General features: G+C 41.9%; 1 protein-coding gene across 1 annotated transcript in view; it reads left to right on the top strand.

Moving 5' to 3' along the window:
* The window catches only part of LOC138747705 (zona pellucida-binding protein 2-like), a 38,129-nt gene extending 15,929 nt beyond the window's left edge, over positions 1-22,200 (top strand). The window contains exons 4-8 of the mRNA XM_069907198.1: positions 7,805-7,954; positions 10,318-10,536; positions 15,162-15,247; positions 17,700-17,877; positions 21,747-22,200. Of these exons, the coding sequence (XP_069763299.1) occupies positions 7,805-7,954; positions 10,318-10,536; positions 15,162-15,247; positions 17,700-17,877; positions 21,747-21,844 (731 nt within the window). The 3' untranslated portion in view covers positions 21,845-22,200. The remainder of the gene's footprint in view (positions 1-7,804; positions 7,955-10,317; positions 10,537-15,161; positions 15,248-17,699; positions 17,878-21,746) is intronic.
* The last annotated feature ends 1,249 nt before the right edge of the window (positions 22,201-23,449 follow it).

Consider the following 23,449-nt stretch of genomic DNA (forward strand, 5'->3'; position numbering starts at 1 on the left):
TCATTTTGGATCTCCTGGAGTTTGCGCTGAAGATGGCTGCATGTGCGACGGAAGGCTTGTTTCTTCTCTGGACAGGACGGCTTTGTAAGGTGAGCCTGGTGGGCAGCTCGCTTCTTAGCCAGCAGCTCCTGGATTTCCTGGCTGTTTTCGTCAAACCAGTCCTTGTTTTTCCTGGAGGAGAAGCCCAGTACCTCTTCAGGGATTGCAGTATGGTAGTCTTCAACTGATCCCAGAGGGTTTCAGGGGACGGGTCCGTGAGGCGGGTTGCATCGTCGAGCTTTGCTTTGAGGAAAGGGCTTTGGCAAATACTAGAGCGCATCGGATGTCCCCCAAAGTTCCTCAACATGATTATCCAACTGCACGAAAACCAACAAGGTCGGGTCAGATACAGCAATGAGCTCTCTGAACCCTTCTCCATTAACAATGGCGTGAAGCAAGGCTGTGTTCTCGCACCAACCCTCTTTTCAATCTTCTTCAGCATGATGCTGAACCAAGCCATGAAAGACCCCAACAATGAAGACGCTGTTTACATCCGGTACCGCACGGATGGCAGTCTCTTCAATCTGAGGCGCCTGCAAGCTCACACCAAGACACAAGAGAAACTTGTCCGTGAACTACTCTTTGCAGACGATGCCGCTTTAGTTGCCCATTCAGAGCCAGCTCTTCAGCGCTTGACGTCCTGCTTTGCGGAAACTGCCAAAATGTTTGGCCTGGAAGTCAGCCTGAAGAAAACTGAGGTCCTCCATCAGCCAGCTCCCCACCATGATTACCAGCCCCCCCACATCTCCATCGGGCACACAAAACTCAAAACGGTCAACCAGTTTACCTATCTCGGCTGCACCATTTCATCAGATGCAAGGATCGAAAATGAGATAGACAACAGACTCGCCAAGGCAAATAGCGCCTTTGGAAGACTACACAAAAGAGTCTGGAAAAACAACCAACTGAAAAACCTCACAAAGATAAGCGTATACAGAGCCGTTGTCATACCCACACTCCTGTTCGGCTCCGAATCATGGGTCCTCTACCGGCACCACCTACGGCTCCTAGAACGCTTCCACCAGCGTTGTCTCCGCTCCATCCTCAACATCCATTGGAGCGCTTACATCCCTAACGTCGAAGTACTCGAGATGGCAGAGGTCGACAGCATCGAGTCCACGCTGCTGAAGATCCAGCTGCGCTGGATGGGTCACGTCTCCAGAATGGAGGACCATCGCCTTCCCAAGAACGTGTTATATGGCGAGCTCTCCACTGGCCACCGTGACAGAGGTGCACCAAAGAAAAGGTACAAGGATTGCCTAAAGAAATCTCTTGGTGCCTGCCACATTGACCACCGCCAGTGGGCTGATAACGCCTCAAACCGTGCATCTTGGAGCCTCACAGTTTGGCGGGCAGCAACCTCCTTTGAAGAAGACCGCAGAGCCCACCTCACTGACAAAAGGCAAAGGAGGAAAAACCCAACACCCAACCCCAACCAACCAATTTTCCCCTGCAACCGCTGCAATCGTGTCTGCCTGTCCCGCATCGGACTTGTCAGCCACAAACGAGCCTGCAGCTGTCGTGGACTTTTTACCCCCTCCATAAATCTTCGTCCGCGAAGCCAAGCCAAAGAAGACAATGTTATGTATGACCAATTCACCCACCATCACAACCTGTGTATGACCAATTCACCCACCATCACAACCCGTGTATGACCATTTCACCCACCATCACAATGCTATGTATGACCAATTCACCCACCATCACAACCTGTGTATGACCAATTCACCCACCATCACAATGCTATGTATGACCAATTCACCCACCATCACAACCTGTGTATGACCAATTCACCCACCATCACAACCTGTGTATGACCAATTCACCCACAATCACAATGTTATGTATGACCAATTCACCCACTATCACAACCTGTATATGACCAATTCACCCACCATCACAATGCTATGTATGACCAATTCACCCACCATCACAATGTTATGTATGACCAATTCACCCACTATCACAACCTGTATATGACCAATTCACCCACCATCACAATGTTATGTATGACCAATTCACCCACCATCACAATGTTATGTATGACCAATTCACCCACTATCACAACCTGTATATGACCAATTCACCCACCATCACAATGCTATGTATGACCAATTCACCCACCATCACAATGTTATGTATGACCAATTCACCCACTATCACAATGTTATGTATGACCAATTCACCCACTATCACAACCTGTATATGACCAATTCACCCACCATCACAATGTTATGTATGATCAATTCACCCACCATCACAATGTTATGTATGACCAATTCACCCACCATCACAATGTTATGTATGACCAATTCACCCACCATCACAATGTTATGTATGACCAATTCACCCACTATCACAACCTGTATATGACCAATTCACCCACCATCACAATATTATGTATGACCAATTCACCCACCATCACAATGTTATGTATGACCAATTCACCCACCATCACAATGTTATGTATGACCAATTCACCCACTATCACAACCTGTATATGACCAATTCACCCACCATCACAATGTTATGTATGACCAATTCACCCACCATCACAATGTTATGTATGACCAATTCACCCACTATCACAACCTGTGTATGACCAATTCACCCACTATCACAACCTGTGTATGACCAATTCACCCACCATCACAATGTTATGTATGACCAATTCACCCACTATCACAACCTGTATATGACCAATTCACCCACCATCACAACCCGTGTATGACCAATTCACCCACCATCACAATGTTATGTATGACCAATTCACCCACCATCACAATGTTATGTATCACCAATTCACCCACCATCACAATGTTATGTATGACCAATTCACCCACTATCACAACCTGTGTATGACCAATTCACCCACCATCACAATGTTATGTATGACCAATTCACCCACTATCACAACCTGTATATGACCAATTCACCCACCATCACTACCCGTGTATGACCAATTCACCCACCATCACAATGTTATGTATGACCAATTCACCCACCATCACAATGTTATGTATGACCAATTCACCCACCATCACAATGTTATGTATGACCAATTCACCCACCATCACAACCTGTGTATGACCAATTCACCCACTATCACAACCTGTATATGACCAATTCACCCACCATCACAATGTTATGTATGACCAATTCACCCACCATCACAATGTTATGTATGACCAATTCACCCACTATCACAACCTGTATATGACCAATTCACCCACCATCACAATGTTATGTATGACCAATTCACCCACCATCACAATGTTATGTATGACCAATTCACCCACCATCACAATGTTATGTATGACCAATTCACCCACTATCACAACCTGTATATGACCAATTCACCCACGATCACAATGTTATGTATGACAACTTCAATTCATCTCCCATCACAACTACAGCATTCAGTCACCTGGACTACAAAAACGCCTATAACAGGCTGTTCATTGACTAAAGTTCAGGATTTAACACCATCATACCAGCAAAACTAGTAATCAATTTCAGTAACATGGATTCTGTTCCTCCCTTTGCAACTGGATCCTCGACTTTCTCACCAGCTGGTTGGTAAAATCTCTTCACAGACCATCACCGCATGTCCCTGTTCAATTCCCTCTCTACCCATGAGTGCATAGCCAAGTTCGACTACAAAGCAATTCACAACCGCTCCATTGTTTGTCAAATAATGGATAACAATGTCAGAATTCAGGATGGAAGTCAAAAATTTGGTTGTGTAGTTTCAGAACAATAATGTTGCTCCCAATATCAGGAAGACTTTAGGAAGGGGAGGCTAAGGGACCACACATCTGCCTTCTTGCTACTATCATCTGGCAGAAGGCCCAGAATCCTGAAGACCAGCAGCTCTAGGGTAAAGGATTTTTTTCCCAAAGGATCTTGATCCTCCCTTTATTTATCATTTTATATTTATTATCTTTTTTCTGTCTCATGGCACATTATGGTAATTTACTTTATACAATTGTTGTTGCCATATCAAAGATGCAGGAGTGTTGGAAGTAAGTACATCTGTACATTTTATTTATTTATATGGCAATAAGCTCTATATCACACTTTGCTCCACTCATTCTGCACCATCCAATCTAAATTAAGCACAAACTGCTCTCTACCCACAATGCATCATCCAGTTCAGGTGACCACCCTACTGAATTTGCTTAAAATATCTGGTGATAGACCCAGATATTGCTGAGCTCCATGTTTATTACAGCAGCAGCTGGTCAAGGACGTAAGAGAATTAGGAATGTCAGCTGACTGGGATTTTCAAAAAGGCTGAAAGTAAGTGGTGGCTGGCAAAAGTTTAAATGTGATATAAGATCAGCACTCCTGCATCTTTGAGCTCATCATTCAAAAAGTCCTACAGCATGGAAACAACACTCTGTGCATTGTCTGTGCTGGCTATCAACTACCAAATTAAACTAATCCCATTTTCCAACACTTAGCCCATAGCTATTTATGACAAGGTATTTCAAGTAGATACTGGTACTCTTTAAGTACTGAGAGAGTGAATGCTACCACTTCCCTTCAGACAATGCAGTTATGATCTTAACCACCTTTTGGGTGAAAAAGTTTATTAAATTATGAGGGCCATTGATTAATACAAGTAGGCTTTTCCACTGAAGTTAGAGGACATGGATTAAGGGTGAAAGGGAAAAAGTTTAGGGGAACTTTAGAGAGAACTTCTTCACACAGATAGTAGTGGGAGTGTGAAACAAACTGCCAGCTGAGGTGGTGAATGCAGACTCAATTTTAACATTTAAGAAAAATTTGGACAGGTACATGGATGGGAGGGATATGGATGGCTATGAATTGGGTGCAGGTCAGTAGAACTAGGCAGAATCATAATTTAGTACAAACTAGATGGACCGAAAGGTCTGTTTCTGTGCTATAATGTTCTATGGTTCTAAATCTTTATTGCCTTGCCCTCTGGGTGTGGATTTCTTTGCGAAAGGATGTTTCTCACTATGTATCCTATTTAAGGCCTTCATAGTTTTGAATACCTCACTCAAGTCCCCCCCTCAAACTTCTTTGCTCCAGTCATTTGTCTTTGCTGAATTGTTCCATCCAAAGCAACACCCTGGTGAAAAATCTCACTAATTGAGTTACATATACACCAGGTAATGTGCAGCACAACAGATCTGCACCTGATTGTCAAATGTAAATCTAGTTTCCATCTATGTCTTGAAACCGTCATTCTTTCATTCAGTTATTTTGCATCTCTAATACACTGACAATAACTCAAAAGACTAGAGTTACAGAACTATTGGCTTTTATTTACAGTAAACTTGAAAGTCATCCTGTGCTATGACCCAGGCTTTCTGGGGAGGGGTTATGGTGTTGGAACCTTTATTCAGGTTCAAGAGGGAGGAGCCACGGGTACAGTCACAGAATGGGGCGGAGCCAGATTAATGAGGGTACAGCAGTTCACCACATTCTCAATATCATATTCAGAAAGCTTTAAGCTATTTGAAGGTGGCCCCTCTACAATACCCAGATAAATATATTTTTGGATGTTTTTCTGGAATGGCTGATAACGCCTCCAACCGTGCATCTTGGCGCCTCACAGTTCGGCGGGCAGCAACCTCCTTTGAAGAAGACCGCAGAGCCCACCTCACTGACAAAAGGCAAAGGAGGAAAAACCCAACACCCAACCCCAACCCACCAATTTTCCCCTGCAGCCGCTGCAACCGTGTCTGCCTGTCCCGCATCGGACTTGTCAGCCACAAACGAGCCTGCAGCTGACGTGGACTTTTTACCCCCTCCATAAATCTTCGTCCGCGAAGCCAAGCCAAAGAAAAAATATAATTCCCTACTTATATAGGGGTTGCGCTTATACTGGACCTCCCTGCACCAAGTTAGTACAAAAGGTAAAGTACAAAAAGGAATCTGCTGGAGGAACAGAGTGGGTCATGCAGCATCAGTGGGATTTTTTTTAAATGATCAGGATTTTGGACCAGAACCCTTCATTAAGTGTCTAGTGTGTCCCCAACAAAATAATTTTTTTGCTTTGAATTAACTTATAATGACACAGAAGGAGGCAATTAGGCTCATGCCATCTCTCAGGGAAGCAATTCCATTAGACCCATCCCCCTCTCTTTATTACATATATTCTATTTCATGCATGTCCATGAGCTCCCTTTGATTCTTTTTTGATTAATATCAACTAAGGGGTAATTTATAACCATCAGTTAATCTATCGCCACAAGTTTGGATGATGGGAGGAATCTGATTAGCACATGAACAGAACCAAAATGTGGATAAAACCCAGAATTTGCGACACAGCAGCATTACTGCCGTGCCACCCTTGCCTTCACAGGTTGGCCGCAGAATGAACCAAATAATCTTTGTGAGGATAATTATGGAAATGTGCATGCCATCTTTTTCCATTAAGAGTGGTGGGTGTCTGAAATTGGCTGCCAGATGTGGTGGTGGAACATTTCAGAGGTTTCAAGATAGACACATGACTGCAAGGAACAGAGGGATGTGTGCTATGTGAAAGCAGCAGAATTTTATTTTAACTTGGTATCATGTTCAGTACAGAAAAATGGGCCAAAGACCCTATGATATGTCGTTCAGAGATGATTGGACAAGATAAATTAAGTAATTAAATATATGTCAAATGGGAAAAATCAGGATAGCCACTCAATAAATGACAATTTATAACAGGATGGTCCAAAATTTGGTAGGTTAAGTAATAGGGTTGGTGTTTCAAATGACCATTGAAATATGTGATATATCTTTAAACACAATAACAGCATGGGTTTGAGAGAATTTCAGAGCAGTGATGTTGGCATATATCAGGAATTGCTCTTGTGTCTGTTAGATTTTATCACAGGTAGAATGTGGGTGTAGAAGAGCTGTAGAGTCTAACAGTAGAATTAGAGGGCTTTATGGATTACTGCATCAGAATGAGGTTATTGGGATGGTGGATTGGATGTGAATAGAAAAGGACACAAGAAAGATTGCTTAACCAGTAAAAAAGATTTTGGAAAAGATATCAAGAAACAATGAGATAAATGAGTGAGTAAAATTAATTGTATTAAGAATAAGATTGAATAAAGATATGAAGGCAGACAAATGTAAGTTTTATGGTGAATGTACCAATGAAAGCTCTTTAAAGAATTAAACACATTCAAAGCTAACCACAATAGCAGTCCTTCCCATTTAAAGTTGTCTCACATTTGGTTCAGTACAATATAAAAAGTCTCTGAAAGAGTGTAAACTGTGGAACGTAGCTGTGTGGCAAAACATTGTCTTGCTCTTCAGTCATGTGATGTCTGGGTTTTTTATTCTGTAATGTCCTTAAACTCTAATTGCTGTGATCCTTAATCGGATTTGTGCATCGCATTCGTTTAGTGCATCACTGAAGCAAATAATGCAACAAACACAATGAAACAATCCTTCAGTGCTTAAAAAAGATTAATGATTTTTAAGATGTTGCTTTTATTACCATTGATCTAAGGAAGTGCCCTAGTTACTCAGTGCTTTAATTCAGCAGACAGACACAAGTACAAAGAAAGACATATCAGGAAAAATGAGAAGCCTTCAGCTTGCCCAGTGAAACTACATCATAGCTTAAATGCAGAGCAGATGGAGGATCATGGCTGTGGCTCATTCCTCTAACATTTGTATTACAAGTAGGATGTCAACGTGCTTATAAATCAACATGAAATAAGAAAGTATTTTAATTAAGTTTCTCATTTAAAGAATACGTATTTTCCTTTTGTGTGTTTCATTTCAGGGGAGCCTTACGCTGAGATATCTGAAACAGGACAACTTGTACTGAAATCCTTTGATAAGTCTATGTCAGGAGATTACACTTGCACAGTTTCCTACAAGGATGTGGATACAAACAAGGAAATATTTCTCGATATGAAATTCTCTGTGTACGGTAAATACTCAGTGAAAGGAAGAGCGCTGGCATATTTGCACTAGGATAGAAAATGAAACTCAGAAGCCCCCAATTTCCACATTTTTAGCTGTTCATAAAATTTACACTATACAGCACAGGGCATTCATTCACAGCATCACTCACTGGACTCAACATATTTTATTTGCTTACATTATGTCACCATAAATATTCCTAAACATTCCATCGTAAATACTTGTAACAGGTAATTACACACGATCCAGTGCTCAGGGGAAGAGTGGCCTTTCCCATCTGTGTTTTTGCAGGAACTGCACCAAGCTTCAGTGTATTCATCAACATGTAGGCCTATACCTTGGAATGAGCCAATCTGCAGCATTTAGTTATGGACACCCATATGGTTTCAGGCAAATCAAAACACACGTTTCACTGATGATATTGCAGTGACAGCTGATATTTGTCACCGTATGCATCCTGGCAAACAACTGGTGAGGCACAGCCTGATTGAGCAGCTGCTCAGGATGAATCTTGACAAACACCACTGCATCCCTTACCAGACATTATTAGAAAAAACACACTCGAGAAGGAGATGGATGGCAGTCTTTGCAATTGCAGCTGTCTCGAGGGCTGTGTTTCGTGGCATTGAGACTCCAATTGTCCTCTAATCTGACCGGGAGAGGCCTTACCACCAACCAAGGAAGGTATCTTATGGTCTCAGTATTTCTTTGATGCTAAATTATTTGGTGCCAAATAATTTTAAAAGCCTGTTTTGGGAAACTGTCTGACAAGATCCTGCTTTTAGTATTCATCGTGCAATAGATTTGGAGAGTTTCCCATCAGATCATCCCACAGGGTTCTCACAAAGGATGGGATCACATTTCACAGTCTATGAATTGTCAGAGGGAATTAATATTCAATGGCGATGAGCTCTCAGTGAGAATGTTGCTGGCAAAGCTGTCATTGTGTGTGAGCTGTTAATGGTAGGGAGCCGTCAATGGGAATAGGCTGTAGTGGGTGGAGGTGGTGGCTGCCATTAGGTGTGAACCAACAGTGTAAGGCCAAAGGATGGGTAAGCATTCAGGGCAGTGAAGCATTGGAAAACATTAATGCGACTGAATTATGGATGAGATTGCTGCTCTAATTGGTAATGTGGCATTTTGCAAGGATCTGTCCTGGGACCCCTGCTCTTTGCGATTTTTATAACTGACATGTATGAAGAAGTGGAGTCCATCTGTAAGTTTTCAGATGACATGAAGGTTGGAGGCTAGTGTAGAAGGTTGTAGAGGGGGTTCTGGATAGTGTAGTAGATTACAACAGAATATAGTAAAAACACAAAGCTGGAGAAACTCAACTGGTTAAACAGTGTACTTTATATAGCAAAGATAAATATACATAACCAACATTTACTGTTTGTACTTCTACCACAGTGACTGCAGACTTTTGTGTTTTACTCTACTTCTTGCCACAAAATATAGACAGGATGCAGAGTTGAGCAGGAAGGTGCAGATGGGGTTCAATCCAGATAAGTGGGAATTGATGCACTTTGGAAAGTCAAACCTGAAGACAGAGTATGTAGTTACTGGCAGAGCCCTCAACAGTTTTGAGGAACATAAGGATCTTGGGGTCCAAATCCATTGTTCACTCAAGGTGGCCACACAGTTAAGAAGATGTATGGTGAGGTGGCCTTCATGAGTTGGAGGATTGAATTTAAGAACCTTGAGGTAAAGTTGTAGCTCTTTAAAATTCTGATTTGACCACATGTGGAGTATTGTGTTCAGTTCTGGTGGCCTCTTTACAGGAAGGATGCAAAAGCTTTAGAGAGGGTGCAGAGGAGATTTTCCAGGATGTGGCCTGAAATGGAGAATATTTTATGAAGCAAGGTTAAGTGAGCTTGGGCTTTTCTCTTCAGAGCAACAAAGGATGAGAGGTGACTTGATGGGAGAATATATGAGGGGCTAAGATAGGGTGAACAACCAGTACCTTTTTTCCTGGGGCCACAAGAGCAAATGAATGTACTCTGGTAAGGAGAGTGGAAAAAAGTTTCAAGGAGATGTCTGAAGTATTTTTTTTACACAGAGAATGGTGGGTAGCTAGAATGCATTGCTGAGTGGTGGTGGTGGAGGTATAATAGGGACATTCAAAAGACTCTTAGATGGGCACAGGGAGTGGAAGAAAAATAGAGGGTTATGGACAGTGATGTACAGAATGATGATATTTTTGTAGAGTCAGTTTACATAAGTCGATGCAACATAATGGACTGAAGGACCTGTATACTGCTCTCATGGTCTATGAGCCATTTGTTGGGAATGAGCCATCACCAGATTAACTGTTATTACCATCAAATTTACAGTAATTCTGATAAAAAATCTCTGATTGAAATCTTGCAGGCTTTCGTGAACCAGACTATACCTTTAAATTTTCAACGCGCTATCACACCCATGAATGCCATGATCCTGCCAATAATAACTTTTTTCATAAGTTCAAGACAGTGGAAAAGGAGTTAATTGCTGACCTGACCTCCAGAATAACTGATGTGGAGATGAAATGCCATGTTGTCAAAGTACCATATAAAGGATTAGTAAATGAACTCTTCATTACATTCAAACGTAAGTTCATTTTGCACTAGATAGCAGGGGACTGATCCTTTTTAAATGTAAAACGTTTGGATCACTTTTCTCAAAATTATTTGGGATTTAACATATTAGGAATAATAAATGTTCGTAGACTGGTGTGATTTGTTTTGTCATGGAAATAAATACCTGTATATGCAATACATTGCAAGTCATTGCTTTAAATACGCCTCAGTCTTACTGATAATTCAAACACTAACTTTACAATGATTGAACGAATCCTTTTTTAGATGAAGAATTTAATTAAATACATAGGCAATGCAAACCTATATAAAAAGGGAATACGATGAAATCATCAAGTGAGAGACTTCTGCGAGAAATGAGGAAGATGCAGGATAGATCCATATCTAGAGAAAGGAAATATCGGCTGGAAAAATGTCACAACTGTGGGTGACAAAGGAAGTCAAACCCAACATAAAAGTGGGAAAATAGAGGATTGGAAAGTTTTTTAAAAGTTGCAGAAGGCAACTAAAAAACTCCAAAAGGAGGAAAAAGACAAAGTATGAAAGTAGGCTGGCAAATAATATCAAAGAGGTCATGAAGAGCTTGTATATAAAAAGTAAAAGAAAGGTGAGAATAGATATAGGACTACTAGAAGATGGCACTGGAGAAAAAATAATGAGAGACAAGGAGATGGCAGAGAAACTAAATGAGTATTTGTATCAGTATTCACTGTGAAAGACTGAATGTCAAAGGGTATCAGCGAAGGATGGTGAGCGCAGTTACTATGACAAGGGAAAAGGTGTTCAGAAAGCTGAATAAGGGTGTATAAGTCTCTTGGATTGCACCCTTGGGTTTCCAAAGAAGTAGCAGTAGAGATTGTGGAGGTATTGGTGATGATATTTCAGGAATCAATAGATTCTGGTATGGTCCTGGAGAACTGGAAAATTGCAAATGTCACTTCACTATTCAAGCAGCAGAAAGGAAATTGTAGGCAGGTTAGCCAGATGTTGGAGTTGATTGTCCAGAATGAGATTACAGAATATTTGAAGGCACATGATGATAGGCCAAAGCCAGCATGATTTCCTTAAGGGAATATCCTGCTTGACAAACCTACTGAAATTCTTTGAGGAAATGACAAGAAGGCAAGGTAAAGGAGATGCAGTGGATTTGGATTTTCAGAAGGCCTTGACAAAGTGCCGCACATAAGGCTACTTAACAAGATAAGGGCCCATGATAGAACTGGAAATGTATGAGCATGGATAGAGCATTTGCTGATTGGCAGGAAGCAGAGAGTTAGAATACAAGGATCATAATCTGGTTGGTTGCCAGTTGCTAGTGGTGTTCCACTGGACTTGGTGTTAAAGCTGCTTTTATGTGGTCTGTCATTGATTTAGATTATGGAATAAAAGGCTTTGTGGCCAGTTTTGCAGATGATATGAAGGTAGATGGAGGAGCAAGTAGTGTTGAGGAAACACAGAGGCTGCAGAAGGAATTAAATTAGGAGAATGGGCAGAGAAGTGGGGAATGAAATACAATGTTGGAAAAAGTGTGGTTGTGCACTTTGAGAGAAGGAATAAATGGGCCGACCAGTTTCTAAATGGGAAGAAAATGGAAAATTCCCAGATGCAAAGGGACTTTGGAGTTCTCATGCGGGATACCCTGAAGGTAAACTTACCAGTTGAGTCGATGATGAAGAAGCCAAAGAATTTCAAAAGGACAAGAATATAAGAGCAAGGATGTGATGTGGAGTAGTGTGAGCAGTTTTGGGTTCCTCATTTGAGAAAGGATGTGCTGAGAAAGGCTTCACAAGAGGATCACAAGGATGTGCTGAGAAAGGCTTCACAAGGATGATTCCGAGAATGAAAGGGTTATCATTTGAGGAGTGTTTGACAGCTTTTGACATATACTTGTTGGAATTTAGGAGAACAAGAGGGAATCTCATTAAAATATTTTGAATATTGAAAGGCATGGACAGAGTGAATGTAGAAAGGTTGTTTCCCATGATGGGACAAGCGGGCACAACTTCAGGATTGACAGGTGTCTGCTGAGAACAGAAATGCAGAGAAATTTCTTTAGCGAGAGAATGATAAATCTGTGGAATTTATTGCCACAGGCGGTGGTGGAGACCATGTCATTGGGTCTCTTTAAGTCAGAGGTTGATGGGTTATTGATTAGCCAGGGCATCAAAGATTATGGGCATAAGGCCAGGGAGTGGGCTGAGTGGGAGAATGGATCAGCTCATGATTGAATGGCAGGGCACACAGGATGGACTGAATTGCCTATTTCTGCTCCAATGTTAAGAACTATTATAAGAATTTCCTTTTGCAGAGGAATATCATGAGCTACTACAAAGAGTGGGTGGAATCAGAATAATATTTGAGAAGGGTGGAAAATTGAAATGATGAGGCAGATTTCTCTACTGTATGCTTCACTGATAATATTCTCTTGAAAAGATTGAAGATGAGAAACAATGTTGGTAAGTGCATTGCCAACTGTAAAATAGCGGCACTGCCAGAGCTGCTGTGACAGCAACGGTGCTGCTGGTGCAGACCCACAGAGAGCGGGGAGCGATGACACAGGGGCAGGGTTCTACAGCCTAGTCCAACTTCTGATGGCTCTGTACAGGCTTTAAATGGCCTGTTAAATGTTTCAACGGTGGTTTATTTCTAAATCCTGCGACCATGGGTTTTGGGCCCAAGATGGTGGTACCTGTGTTCGACTGCGAGGGGTTTCACACTCCGGGGAATCAAAGGGCTGGCACAGGTCACCAAAATGGGAAGAACAAGCCTGAATGAGAAGAAGAAGCAGAGGAGACAACCCTACATATTGCTGACCATGACAGCAGACCAATGAGGGGCTCTGCAGCTGAGGATCACACAGGTAGCAGACTGTTGGCGATGAGGTGAGGAACTCACGCAGAGTGCGGGCTTCTGGTGACCGTGAACTAAAGACTCACACCAGTCTGCAGTCTGCTGGAGACTGGCTCAAGACTGGCTGGAGGAACGCCAGATATCAGAATCCGAGATCCAACAGAGTGCCGAGGGCACTAAAGGCTTCCTGATTGTGTCGGAAGTTTAGAGCTGAACTCAGATTGACGAAGGTTTGTACAGACATCCGTGTGGCTGCAGAGGCTGCGAGAGGGCTGGAACGAATCCATGGACACTCAACGACTCTGAAGGGTCTCTCTTCTGTTTCTCTTTCTCTGACCATAAGGGACACCAGGCGATTTCTGCTGATGACAAATCTTTGCCTCTCAGCAGACTAAATGCAATTTCATGTCATATTAAATGTTTTATTAAATTACAACAAAATAATCTTAATTTTTGATATGTACATGTGGCTGTCAGAAGAATCAGTTGTAGATGAGAGGGAAAGTTAATGGGGAAAGTGTGGGTTAGGTTCAGACATAATGGGACAAAGGATCTTGACATGATACCTCAAACCCGACACATGGGTTATGTATCTTTATCTTTGCTATATGCTGAAGATCCAGCTGCGCTGGATGGGTCACGTCTCCAGAATGGAGGACCATCGCCTTCCCAAGATCGTGTTATATGGCGAGCTCTCCACTGGCCACCGTGACAGAGGTGCACCAAAGAAAAGGTACAAGGACTGCCTAAAGAAATCTCTTGGTGCCTGCCACATTGACCACCGCCAGTGGGCTGATAACGCCTCAAACCGTGCATCTTGGCGCCTCACAGTTCGGCGGGCAGCAACCTCCTTTGAAGAAGACCGCAGAGCCCACCTCACTGACAAAAGGCAAAGGAGGAAAAACCCAACACCCAACCCCAACCCACCAATTTTCCCCTGCAGCCGCTGCAACCGTGTCTGCCTGTCCCGCATTGGACTTGTCAGCCACAAACGAGCCTGCAGCTGACGTGGACTTTTTACCCCCTCCATAAATCTTCGTCCGCGAAGCCAAGCCAAAGAAGATAAAGTACACTGTTTGACCTGCTGAGTTCCTCCAGCGTTGTGTTTTTACTTCAATCATTGTGTCTGCAGACTTTCATGCTTTACTGAGGTGATGGAAGCAAATTTAAGAGATCATGGATGTGCAGGGAATCGAAGGATATTGATCATGTGGAGGCAGAAGCCATCCAGCTTAAGTTTGGGGTGGCACAGTTAGAGTAGCAGTATTGCAACACTGTTACAGTGCCAGCAATTGTGACTGGGGTTTGAATCCTGTGCTTTGTAAGGAGTTTGTACATTCTCCCCGTGTCTGCATGGGTTTCCTCCAGGGGTTCTGGTTTCCTCCCACTTTTTGTAGATTAATTGGGTGACAATTGGGCAGCAGCTGAAATGGCCTGTTACTGTGCTGTATCTCTAAATTAAAAATAATTGATATTGTTTATAGCACAGACATAAACAATATAATGCCACCATGTGGGAATTTTAAGGTATCCTGGGCATTGTGTACTTTGCACTGTGTTAAGTCTGAAGGTCCTGTTTATGTGCTGGACTGTTCTATGTTCCTTTTCTATTTATATTTCAGATTTCTAGTTTCTGGAGGTTTTTCTCAATTCTCAGTTTGTTGGTTTTCTATAAAGCTGCACTGAATCTTTGAAACAAAACTGATAGCCAAGTATATAGATGTTGAGTTACAAGTTGAACTTCACCACAGCTTAAAACACAAAATATTTTTTTTTACACATCTGCAGTGGATCCTTTTGGCTATGGATGGGAAGATGTTTGCAAAAAGTTCATACATGACTGTGAGGATGAAACCAACAGAAGGATAGAGAAGGTAAGTTCAGAATCAACTCTCTTAGGATTTCCAGAGGTGTAAAATATAATGCTGAAACTACTTCAAGTATAAAGAGAAGACTATTATTTGGATGGGGTGAAAATTCAAAATTTGGAGGGACTTGGGTATCTTCATGCAGGATACCCTAGGATAACTTCCATGTTCAGTCGTGAAAAAGGCAAATACAATGTTAGCATTCATATCTAGAGGAACAAGTGCAGGGACGTGATATTGAGGCTTTATAAAGCACTGGTGAGGCCTCATTGAGTGCAGAGTACAATTTTGGGGCTCCTTATTTAAGAAAGGATGTGCTGGCATGGGTAGGGTTCAGAGAATATTTAAAAGAATGATTCCTGGAATGAAAGGATTACAAAATTTGAGGAATATTTGTCGACTCTTGGATTTTTCTTCTAATAATTCAGAAGAATGGGGGTGGGGTCTCCTCTAACAAGCATTTTGAATGTAAAAGGCCCAGAGTAGATGTTGTAAATTGTTTCCCCTGGTAGAGGATTCAAGAACAACTTCAGAAATGAAGGGCACCCACTTAAAACGGAGATGCGGATAAAATTCTTCAGCCAGAGAGCTGTAAACCTCTAGAATTTGCTGCAAACAGCTGTGGAGGCCAGGTTACTAGGTGTTTACAAGGCAGAGATTCTTAGCTATCTGAATAGTCAGGATATCAAAGGTCATGGGAAGAAGTCCAAGAAGTGAGACTGTGAGAAAATGGATCACCTTATAATGGAACAGTGGAGTGGATCCAACAGGCTGAATGGCCTACTTCTGCTTCTATATCTTATGATCTTGAAAACTGTCTGAAGGCAAGCAAGCCCCTAGATTAAACTCTCCACAGGTGGCCTTTTCCTGCACCTATTTTCTTCTGTGTACTTAACACCCAACACCCAACCCCAACCAATTTTCCCTCGCAACCGCTGCAACTGTCCCGCATCGGACTTGTCAGCCACAAACGAGCCTGCAGCTGACGTGGACATTACCCCTCCATAAATCTTCATCCGCGAAGCCAAGCCAAAGAAGAAGAAAGACTTATGTTAAAAGAGTGAGGTTCTTGGTCTCCACCTGTATTCTGACTGATCATTTCTCGTTATTCAGCCAACAGCAGTGGTGTCATCAGTGATGTTGTAGATAAAGTTGAAGCCAAACTTGGCTACGCAGTTATGAGTGTAAGGGAGTAGAGTAGGCGACTAAGCATTGCCACTGAACTTGCTCTCTCAACGTATACAATATTTGCCTCAACTTTCTCATGCACCACACCCTGCCATTCATCATTAACTCTTCCAGGTAGCAGTAGGATATTGGACCCCCTCCAGGTCAAATGCAAACCATCCCTTCTTGTACATCATCCCTATAAGAAATACCAATGGACCAAAAACCTGAATCCCTCCTTCCTGCACCAGCTTCTCAACCACATATTCATCTGACCAATACTGTTCCTACCCTTACTAGTCCATGGCACTGGGAGTAATGCAGAATAACAACCCTTGAAATCCTACTTTTTAACCTTCTGCCTAACTCCCTATATTCACACTGCAGGACTTCATCCTTTTTTTTAACCTATGTTGAAGTATGCGATGTAGAAGGAAGCATATTGGCAAGGAAAATAAAGATTGGCTGGCTAACCCAAAACAGAATAAGCTTAATTAAGTCTCCTTACTTGAGGGAAAAAAATATATATGTACTGATTTTGAAGATGGTTCAGAGAAGGTTCAGGCTGATTCCAGAGTTAAGGGGGGTAGCCAATGAGGAGACTGAGTCATCTGGGACTACTTGTTGGAATTTATAAGGATAAAAGGGGATAATAGAAACATACAAAATTATGAAAAGCATAGATAAGATAAAGGCAGGAAAATTGTTTCCACTGGTGGGTGATACTAAAACAGGGGACATAGCCTCAAGATATGGGGGAGTAGCTTCTTTTCCTCAAGAGTAATGAATCTGGAATTCTCTGCCCGAGGAAGCATTAGAGGCTGACTTATTAAATATATTTAAGACAGAGATAGGTAGATTTTTGCATACTGGGGGAATGAAGGGTTACAGGGAAAAGGAAGTAGGTAGGGCTGAGTGAACAGCCAGATCAGCCATGATCTTAGTGAATGATGGAGCAGGCTTGACAGGCTCAGCTCCTGCTCCTATTATGTTCTTATTAGGTTAAACAAACAATTAAAAAGTACATAAAGTGAGTTTTAAGTAGGTACATTTTGTAAAATACATCTTAAACAGCATATTTAGGGTTAGATGAGAGATAAATCCACCAATCTGGTATTTTAGTAAGATCTGTGTTTATTTCAGTATTATACCCATAAATTATACCACACAGTGCAAAGTACACAATGCCCAGGATACCTTAAAATTCCCACATGGTGGCATTATATTGGTTTTCCATCCTGCCTAAAATTGTCCTGGAATTTTAACACCTTCACGTTCAATTCACTTTCAGGCCCGAAAACGTATTGAGGCTTTCTTCAAGAAACAGAGTGCTGCACTTAACCAAATGAAGGATAATATGCCCACATTTTATTACATGGCAAATTTTCTGAAAACTACACGAGTGGATCATTGTCGACCAGGATTCGGGAAAAACAAGTCAATTCATTTAGATTGTTCTGAATGTTGTGGTGAGTTCTAAACTGCTGTTTGTATCACATTTACAGTGCCCTCCATGTTTGGGACAAAGACACTTTTTTTCTTTATTTGCCCCTGTGCTCCACAATTTTAAATGTGCAATCAAACAATTCAAGTGAACATACCAGATTATTTGTGTACAACTTAGTTTGACCATGTAGAAACTACATCACTTTTTATACGTCGTCCCCTCATTTCAGGGCACCATGATGTTTGTGAGTACTCAGGTAGGTTTAATTGCTTCATTGGTGCATGTATAAGGCTTGCTTCTAAGCTTTGAAATCTGTCATTGGAATCTTTTCAACATAAGTACCAGAATTGTGTCAAGGAAAGTTAAAGAAGCCATTATGAGGCTGTAAAACAAGAATAAAACAGTAAGAGACATCACCCAAACCTTAGGATTACCAAAATCAACAGTTTGGAACATCGTTAAATAATGCACTGGTGAGATTAGTAATTGCAAAGGGGCTGGTATTCCTAAAACCTCCACTGTTGATAACAGAAAATTAGTCATGATAATGAATAAGATTCCCCAAACATATGTCCAAAAGATCAGAAATGCTCTTCAGGAGGCAGGTGTGGATACGAGAATGACTATTGTCTGCAGAAGACTTCATGTACAGAAATATAGAGGCTACACTGCAAGATGCAAACCATTAGTTAGCCACAGAATGGATGGCCAAATTATAGTTTGCCAAGAAGTATTTAAAAGAGCCTGCTGAATCCTGGAAAAAATGTCTTGTGGATAGATTAATCTGTATTAGATGATGGCAAGAGCAGAGTGGAGGTGCAAAGGAAATTCCTAAGATCCAAAGCATTCAACCCTTTGCCATGGCTTGTATCTTGCAGTGTAGCCTCTGTATTTCTATTCATGAGGTCTTCTGCAGACAGTAGTCATTGACATATCCGTATCTGCCTCCTGAAGAGTGCTTCTGATCTGACAGACATACTTTTGAGGATTTTTCTTCATTATGATGAGCATTCTTCTGACATCAGGAGTGGGCAATGTCTCTTACTGTTTTATTCTTGTTTTTCAGCCTCAGGTGGCCAATTGCCCCGCTTGTAAAGCCGCATATTTAGGCAATAATCAGCTGTTGGGAGGCCATTTGAATGTGCAGGAGGCGCCTGCAAGGTGAACTTTGTAATCCTCCTCCGAGAGGGATAATCGCTGCAGCACAGTGGCCTCCCCAGCCATCTGAATGCAGCCACCTAAAAGCAGATGCTTTCGGGATGACAGTCAGCTGGCGAGCACCTGACAGCTCCTCTCCCAGCTGCCCCTTCCCCCGGCACAGGACGTCGGGGCAGGAGCAGCTGGTTGGGCTGTCAGCGCGAGGACTGCAGGGCTAGAGCGGCCGGCGGGGGAAAAGGGGGCTGGAGCAGCCGGCGGGGGTGAAGGGGGTTAGAGCGGCCGGCGGGGGAGAAGGGAGCTGGCCGAAACAATGCTAGTGCCCGACTCGAGCGCCGTACTCACCCGCTGGTCGCTCCAGCCCCCTTCTCCCCCGCCGGGGGGCAGAGCGATCAGTGTGGGGACATTCCACAGGGGATGTCCCCATGCTGATAGCCCACGCTGACTGTCCCAGCTGACAGTCAGCCATCCTGACTTGACAGCTCAAGGGACAGGAGCCGGAGTGCACTCAGATGCGCATCCCCAGTGTACCTGACCCTTCAGGTGGGCAGCGCTGCACTTTTAGCGCTGCCACCTGAACGGCAAATCAAAGGGCCGCTTTCTCTTCTTCAGGCGCATTCTTAGCAGAGAATACATCTGAAGAAGCCTAATGGTCTCTTCAACTTTCATTGACATAACTCTACTCTTCGTTGAAAAATGGTAACTGCAGACTCCAAAGGTGATCAAACATTTAGAAGCAAGCCGAGCTCTCTTATACCTGCACCAATAAAGCAATTGAACATACCCAAGTAATCACAAACACCTGTGAAGCCAATGTCCCAAACATTATAATGCCCTGAAATGAGGAGACTATGTATAAAGAGTGCTATAATTTCTACATGGTCAAACCAAAATGTACGCAAATAACCTTGAATAAAATCTGGAATGTTCACTTTAATTACATATGAATTGTTTGATTACAAATTGAAAACTGTGGAACACAGGAGCAAATAAAGGAAAATGAGTTTTTGTCCAAAACATTATAGAGGGGACTGAATATTTAGCCCTATATAACCCCGCTGGCAATAGCTTTCCAGTCACAAAAGCACCCAACAACATTATCCCTTGTTCCATAGCAATTGCCCTACTTTTGGTCCAAATTGTCATTCTCTGTTGGATCCCATGGACTTTAACTTCCTTTTGATTAGTAAAGAGCATTCACAAAAACTTTTATAAAATCCATATAGACTATTCTAAACACACTCCCTTTAGAAACCCTGTTCACTTTAAAAAAAAGACAAACCTATGCTGACTGTCCTTGAATAATCTGCCTTTCTAAATGAAGACTTGTACTGTCCTTTAATTAATTATCCTGTCCTCTTTTTAAATGAAGGAACAATGTTAACTCTCTCCCAATCCTTTGGTTTCATTCCTTTAGCGGGAGAGGATTTAAATAGAATGGTAAAACCCCTGCAATTTCTTCTTCCCTTGCTCCTTTTAAGAGCCTAGTCTATATTTGAATGACCAAAGAGAAGCTGGAGGGTCTCAGCAGGTCAGACAGTATCCATAGATAGAAAAAGTGTGGTAATGCTTTAGGTCAGGACCCTTTAACAAGAATTTAGATTTGATTTGGGCCTGACAACCCTACCCATTTTAAAATGCCAAATTTGTCAATATCATAATCTATTATTATATAGCACTCAATTTCCTTAAGTACAGGATTGGCAACATTACCTACCTCACCCCCTCCCTTCCCTCCACTGAAGGCACAGACAAGATATTCTTTAAGTTTAATGTAAGAAATAGGGGGGATATGGTCTGTGAAGGGGGAAAGGGTTAGATTAATTGTGAAGCAGGTGATACAAGTCATCACAATATTGTGGACGAAAGGGTCTGTAGTGTGCTGCATGTTGTCTAAAACCTTGCCCACTGCCTGCCCTCACCTGTTACCTTTTACATTCCAAATAGGCCCTTGTCTTCCACTGGTTAACCCTTTCCTCTTTATGAATGTAGAAAACATTTTTGGGTTTTATTTTGTCTTTTTTCCCCAAAACCCTGTATTTTTCTAATTAATTAAATCAACATAAAATGTATAGTTTGTTGATGCAGGCACCAGATAATGTGGCCTTTTGCTGCAGAAAACCACAACAGCCCGTTTTCTAGAAACATCCCAACCCCCTTCATTAAATTCAGAGTCACCTGTAATAAACCTTTATCTTCCAGGCTTTCTGTTGCAGTGAGCTCTCATTCATTTGCTTGAGCCTACAGCACCTCTTTCCCATTCACCAAATCAGGCAGCTCTGAAGTCCATGTATTGGTTAAACCAGTGCTTTTCAACTTTTTAAAAAAGTAATCCCTTACTAACCACAGAGTACCAAAAGCATAGGATACTTCAGGTGGTACGAGTGGGAAGAAAAAGAATCACTGGGTTAAATCCTCCTGCACTTATACCAGTTGAAATTCTAAACCCATATCAGCTCCTCATCAGTTATCACCAGTTCTTGTTACTCACCTAGTCAACTGTGCATCTGTCTCCACCAACTACATTGTTTGTCACATTAAAGTTGAAGTTAAATCCTCATAAGTGATAAATCCCAAAAATATTTAAAGTGTCTCCACTTAGCAAAATCCAAAGTTTTATTGTCTTGTTGAAACAAAATTCCAAGGTTACATGTTTTGTGCTACTTAGATTATCTTGCTTCTTTTTAGCTGTCATGTTGTAAATTCTAATTTGTGTAACCAAATTTTCTCCTGCAGTGGTTTGTGATCATGGAATGTACAGTCCCACCAATGATGTGTACTGTAAACCCTGCACCAGTATCAAGATTAATTACTATGGAGCAACTGCCTGCTGACCAGAACCATGTGTCCCAATTTTATGTCATCTCAATGACTAATACTGCACTCAAAACAAAATCAATTTCACTTGCCAAGCAACAATTACCCAGTGATAGCAGTAAAATTGCATTATTGTCTTACAAAGATCTATCTGTATACATAAACAACATTTGTGGAATTTCTATTGGGAAGAATTGCTGAAAGATCGAGTTTTGCACATATTAACAACTGTTTTGCTCTCTTAATTAGATTGGCATCATCTCCATTTGGTTATTGGTAAACATTGTACAAGTTTGATGTCTTTATTTCCCTTGCCTCTAATGTTTCGCAATATAGTTGTTAACATGGGGCTTTTATCCAATGTTCCATACAATCAATCATTGAGATTATTAAACCATCCATGAAGGATTAAGAAATATAAAAAGCTTCCTTAAAAATAGGTTAGATTTTTTAAGTAAACAGCATTCTGAAAATGATGCTCACTCATGCCAAATGCCAACCCTTTCAGTGTGCACTTGTTAATCCAACGGAAAACCAGGAACAGTGGCATGTCAGGGATTGAAAGTCAAGCTGAAACAGAGCATCTGGACATGGCGAGAGTGTATGTAGCATTTATTAACTTAACTGAGTGGACCAGGCTATGAATGTAGACCAGGTCACAACATTCTATCAATGAACAAGCACGTTAACCAACAAGGTGAACTTTTATCAGTGATTTCCAGTTTCAAAGTTAAAAGTAAACACAGGAACAGAGCTTGCAACAACTTTTATTTATAATTTTACAATAAACATCAGACAATTATCAGGTGTGGAAATGCAGCATGAGCAACCTGCACATGTAACGTAGCAGGCAGTGTGCTTCACGGGGAGCAAGGGCCACAGGCATTGATGCACACCAGAACACCACCACGCTAAGAAACATGCAAGGATTACATTTGGGAAACAGGTAAGCTATGAACTTCCTCACTGTTGCCCTTTTTCTATAAAGTTGCCACCTCGCTAACCCAACACATGCATTGGAGCCTGAAAGACACTATTAGGAGAAAAGAGCCTTTGAAGTTTGCAAATGAAGATCATTTTGAGGTCAGAAAGAGTAAGGGTCCCTACCCTTCACATTCACAGTACTGCCTTCTAGGTAGGGCTGTTAGCCAGAGCAGTAGAATAGGTACTCAATTCACACAGTGGGAAAGGAACCACCCTCCTGTGGAAAACCATGGCCCCTCTGGCCTGACAATGTGGGCACATTGACTGAGCTTGCTGACTCTTCTGTTTTAATAATGATGGTAGATCTCTGACAACACATGATGAGAGCTGGTTGATAGGCCATGGCAGTGAGCTGTTCTCAGTGGGAGTTGGAAGTATAATGATGAAACTGCTTCCACCCACGAGGACCGCAGATTGCTTGTTGCTGAGGTTCCCAGGAGCCATCCTTATAAGGACAGAAACAAACGGATACTCCATCCATGTCCACCTTCACACCAGCAGGAATAATTGTGTTTCCTGCAAAGCAATTAGGCCCTGCAGGAATAAAAAAAAGAAGCTTACAGAGGCAGGTTGTGCTGTGTAAATAAATGTCCATCTTATCCCAAACTCCTTGGCCAAGTTTTGGAACAGCAGCATAA

This window comes from Narcine bancroftii, chromosome 12 (genome assembly GCF_036971445.1).
Source record: "Narcine bancroftii isolate sNarBan1 chromosome 12, sNarBan1.hap1, whole genome shotgun sequence".
Classification (NCBI taxonomy): domain Eukaryota; kingdom Metazoa; phylum Chordata; class Chondrichthyes; order Torpediniformes; family Narcinidae; genus Narcine; species Narcine bancroftii.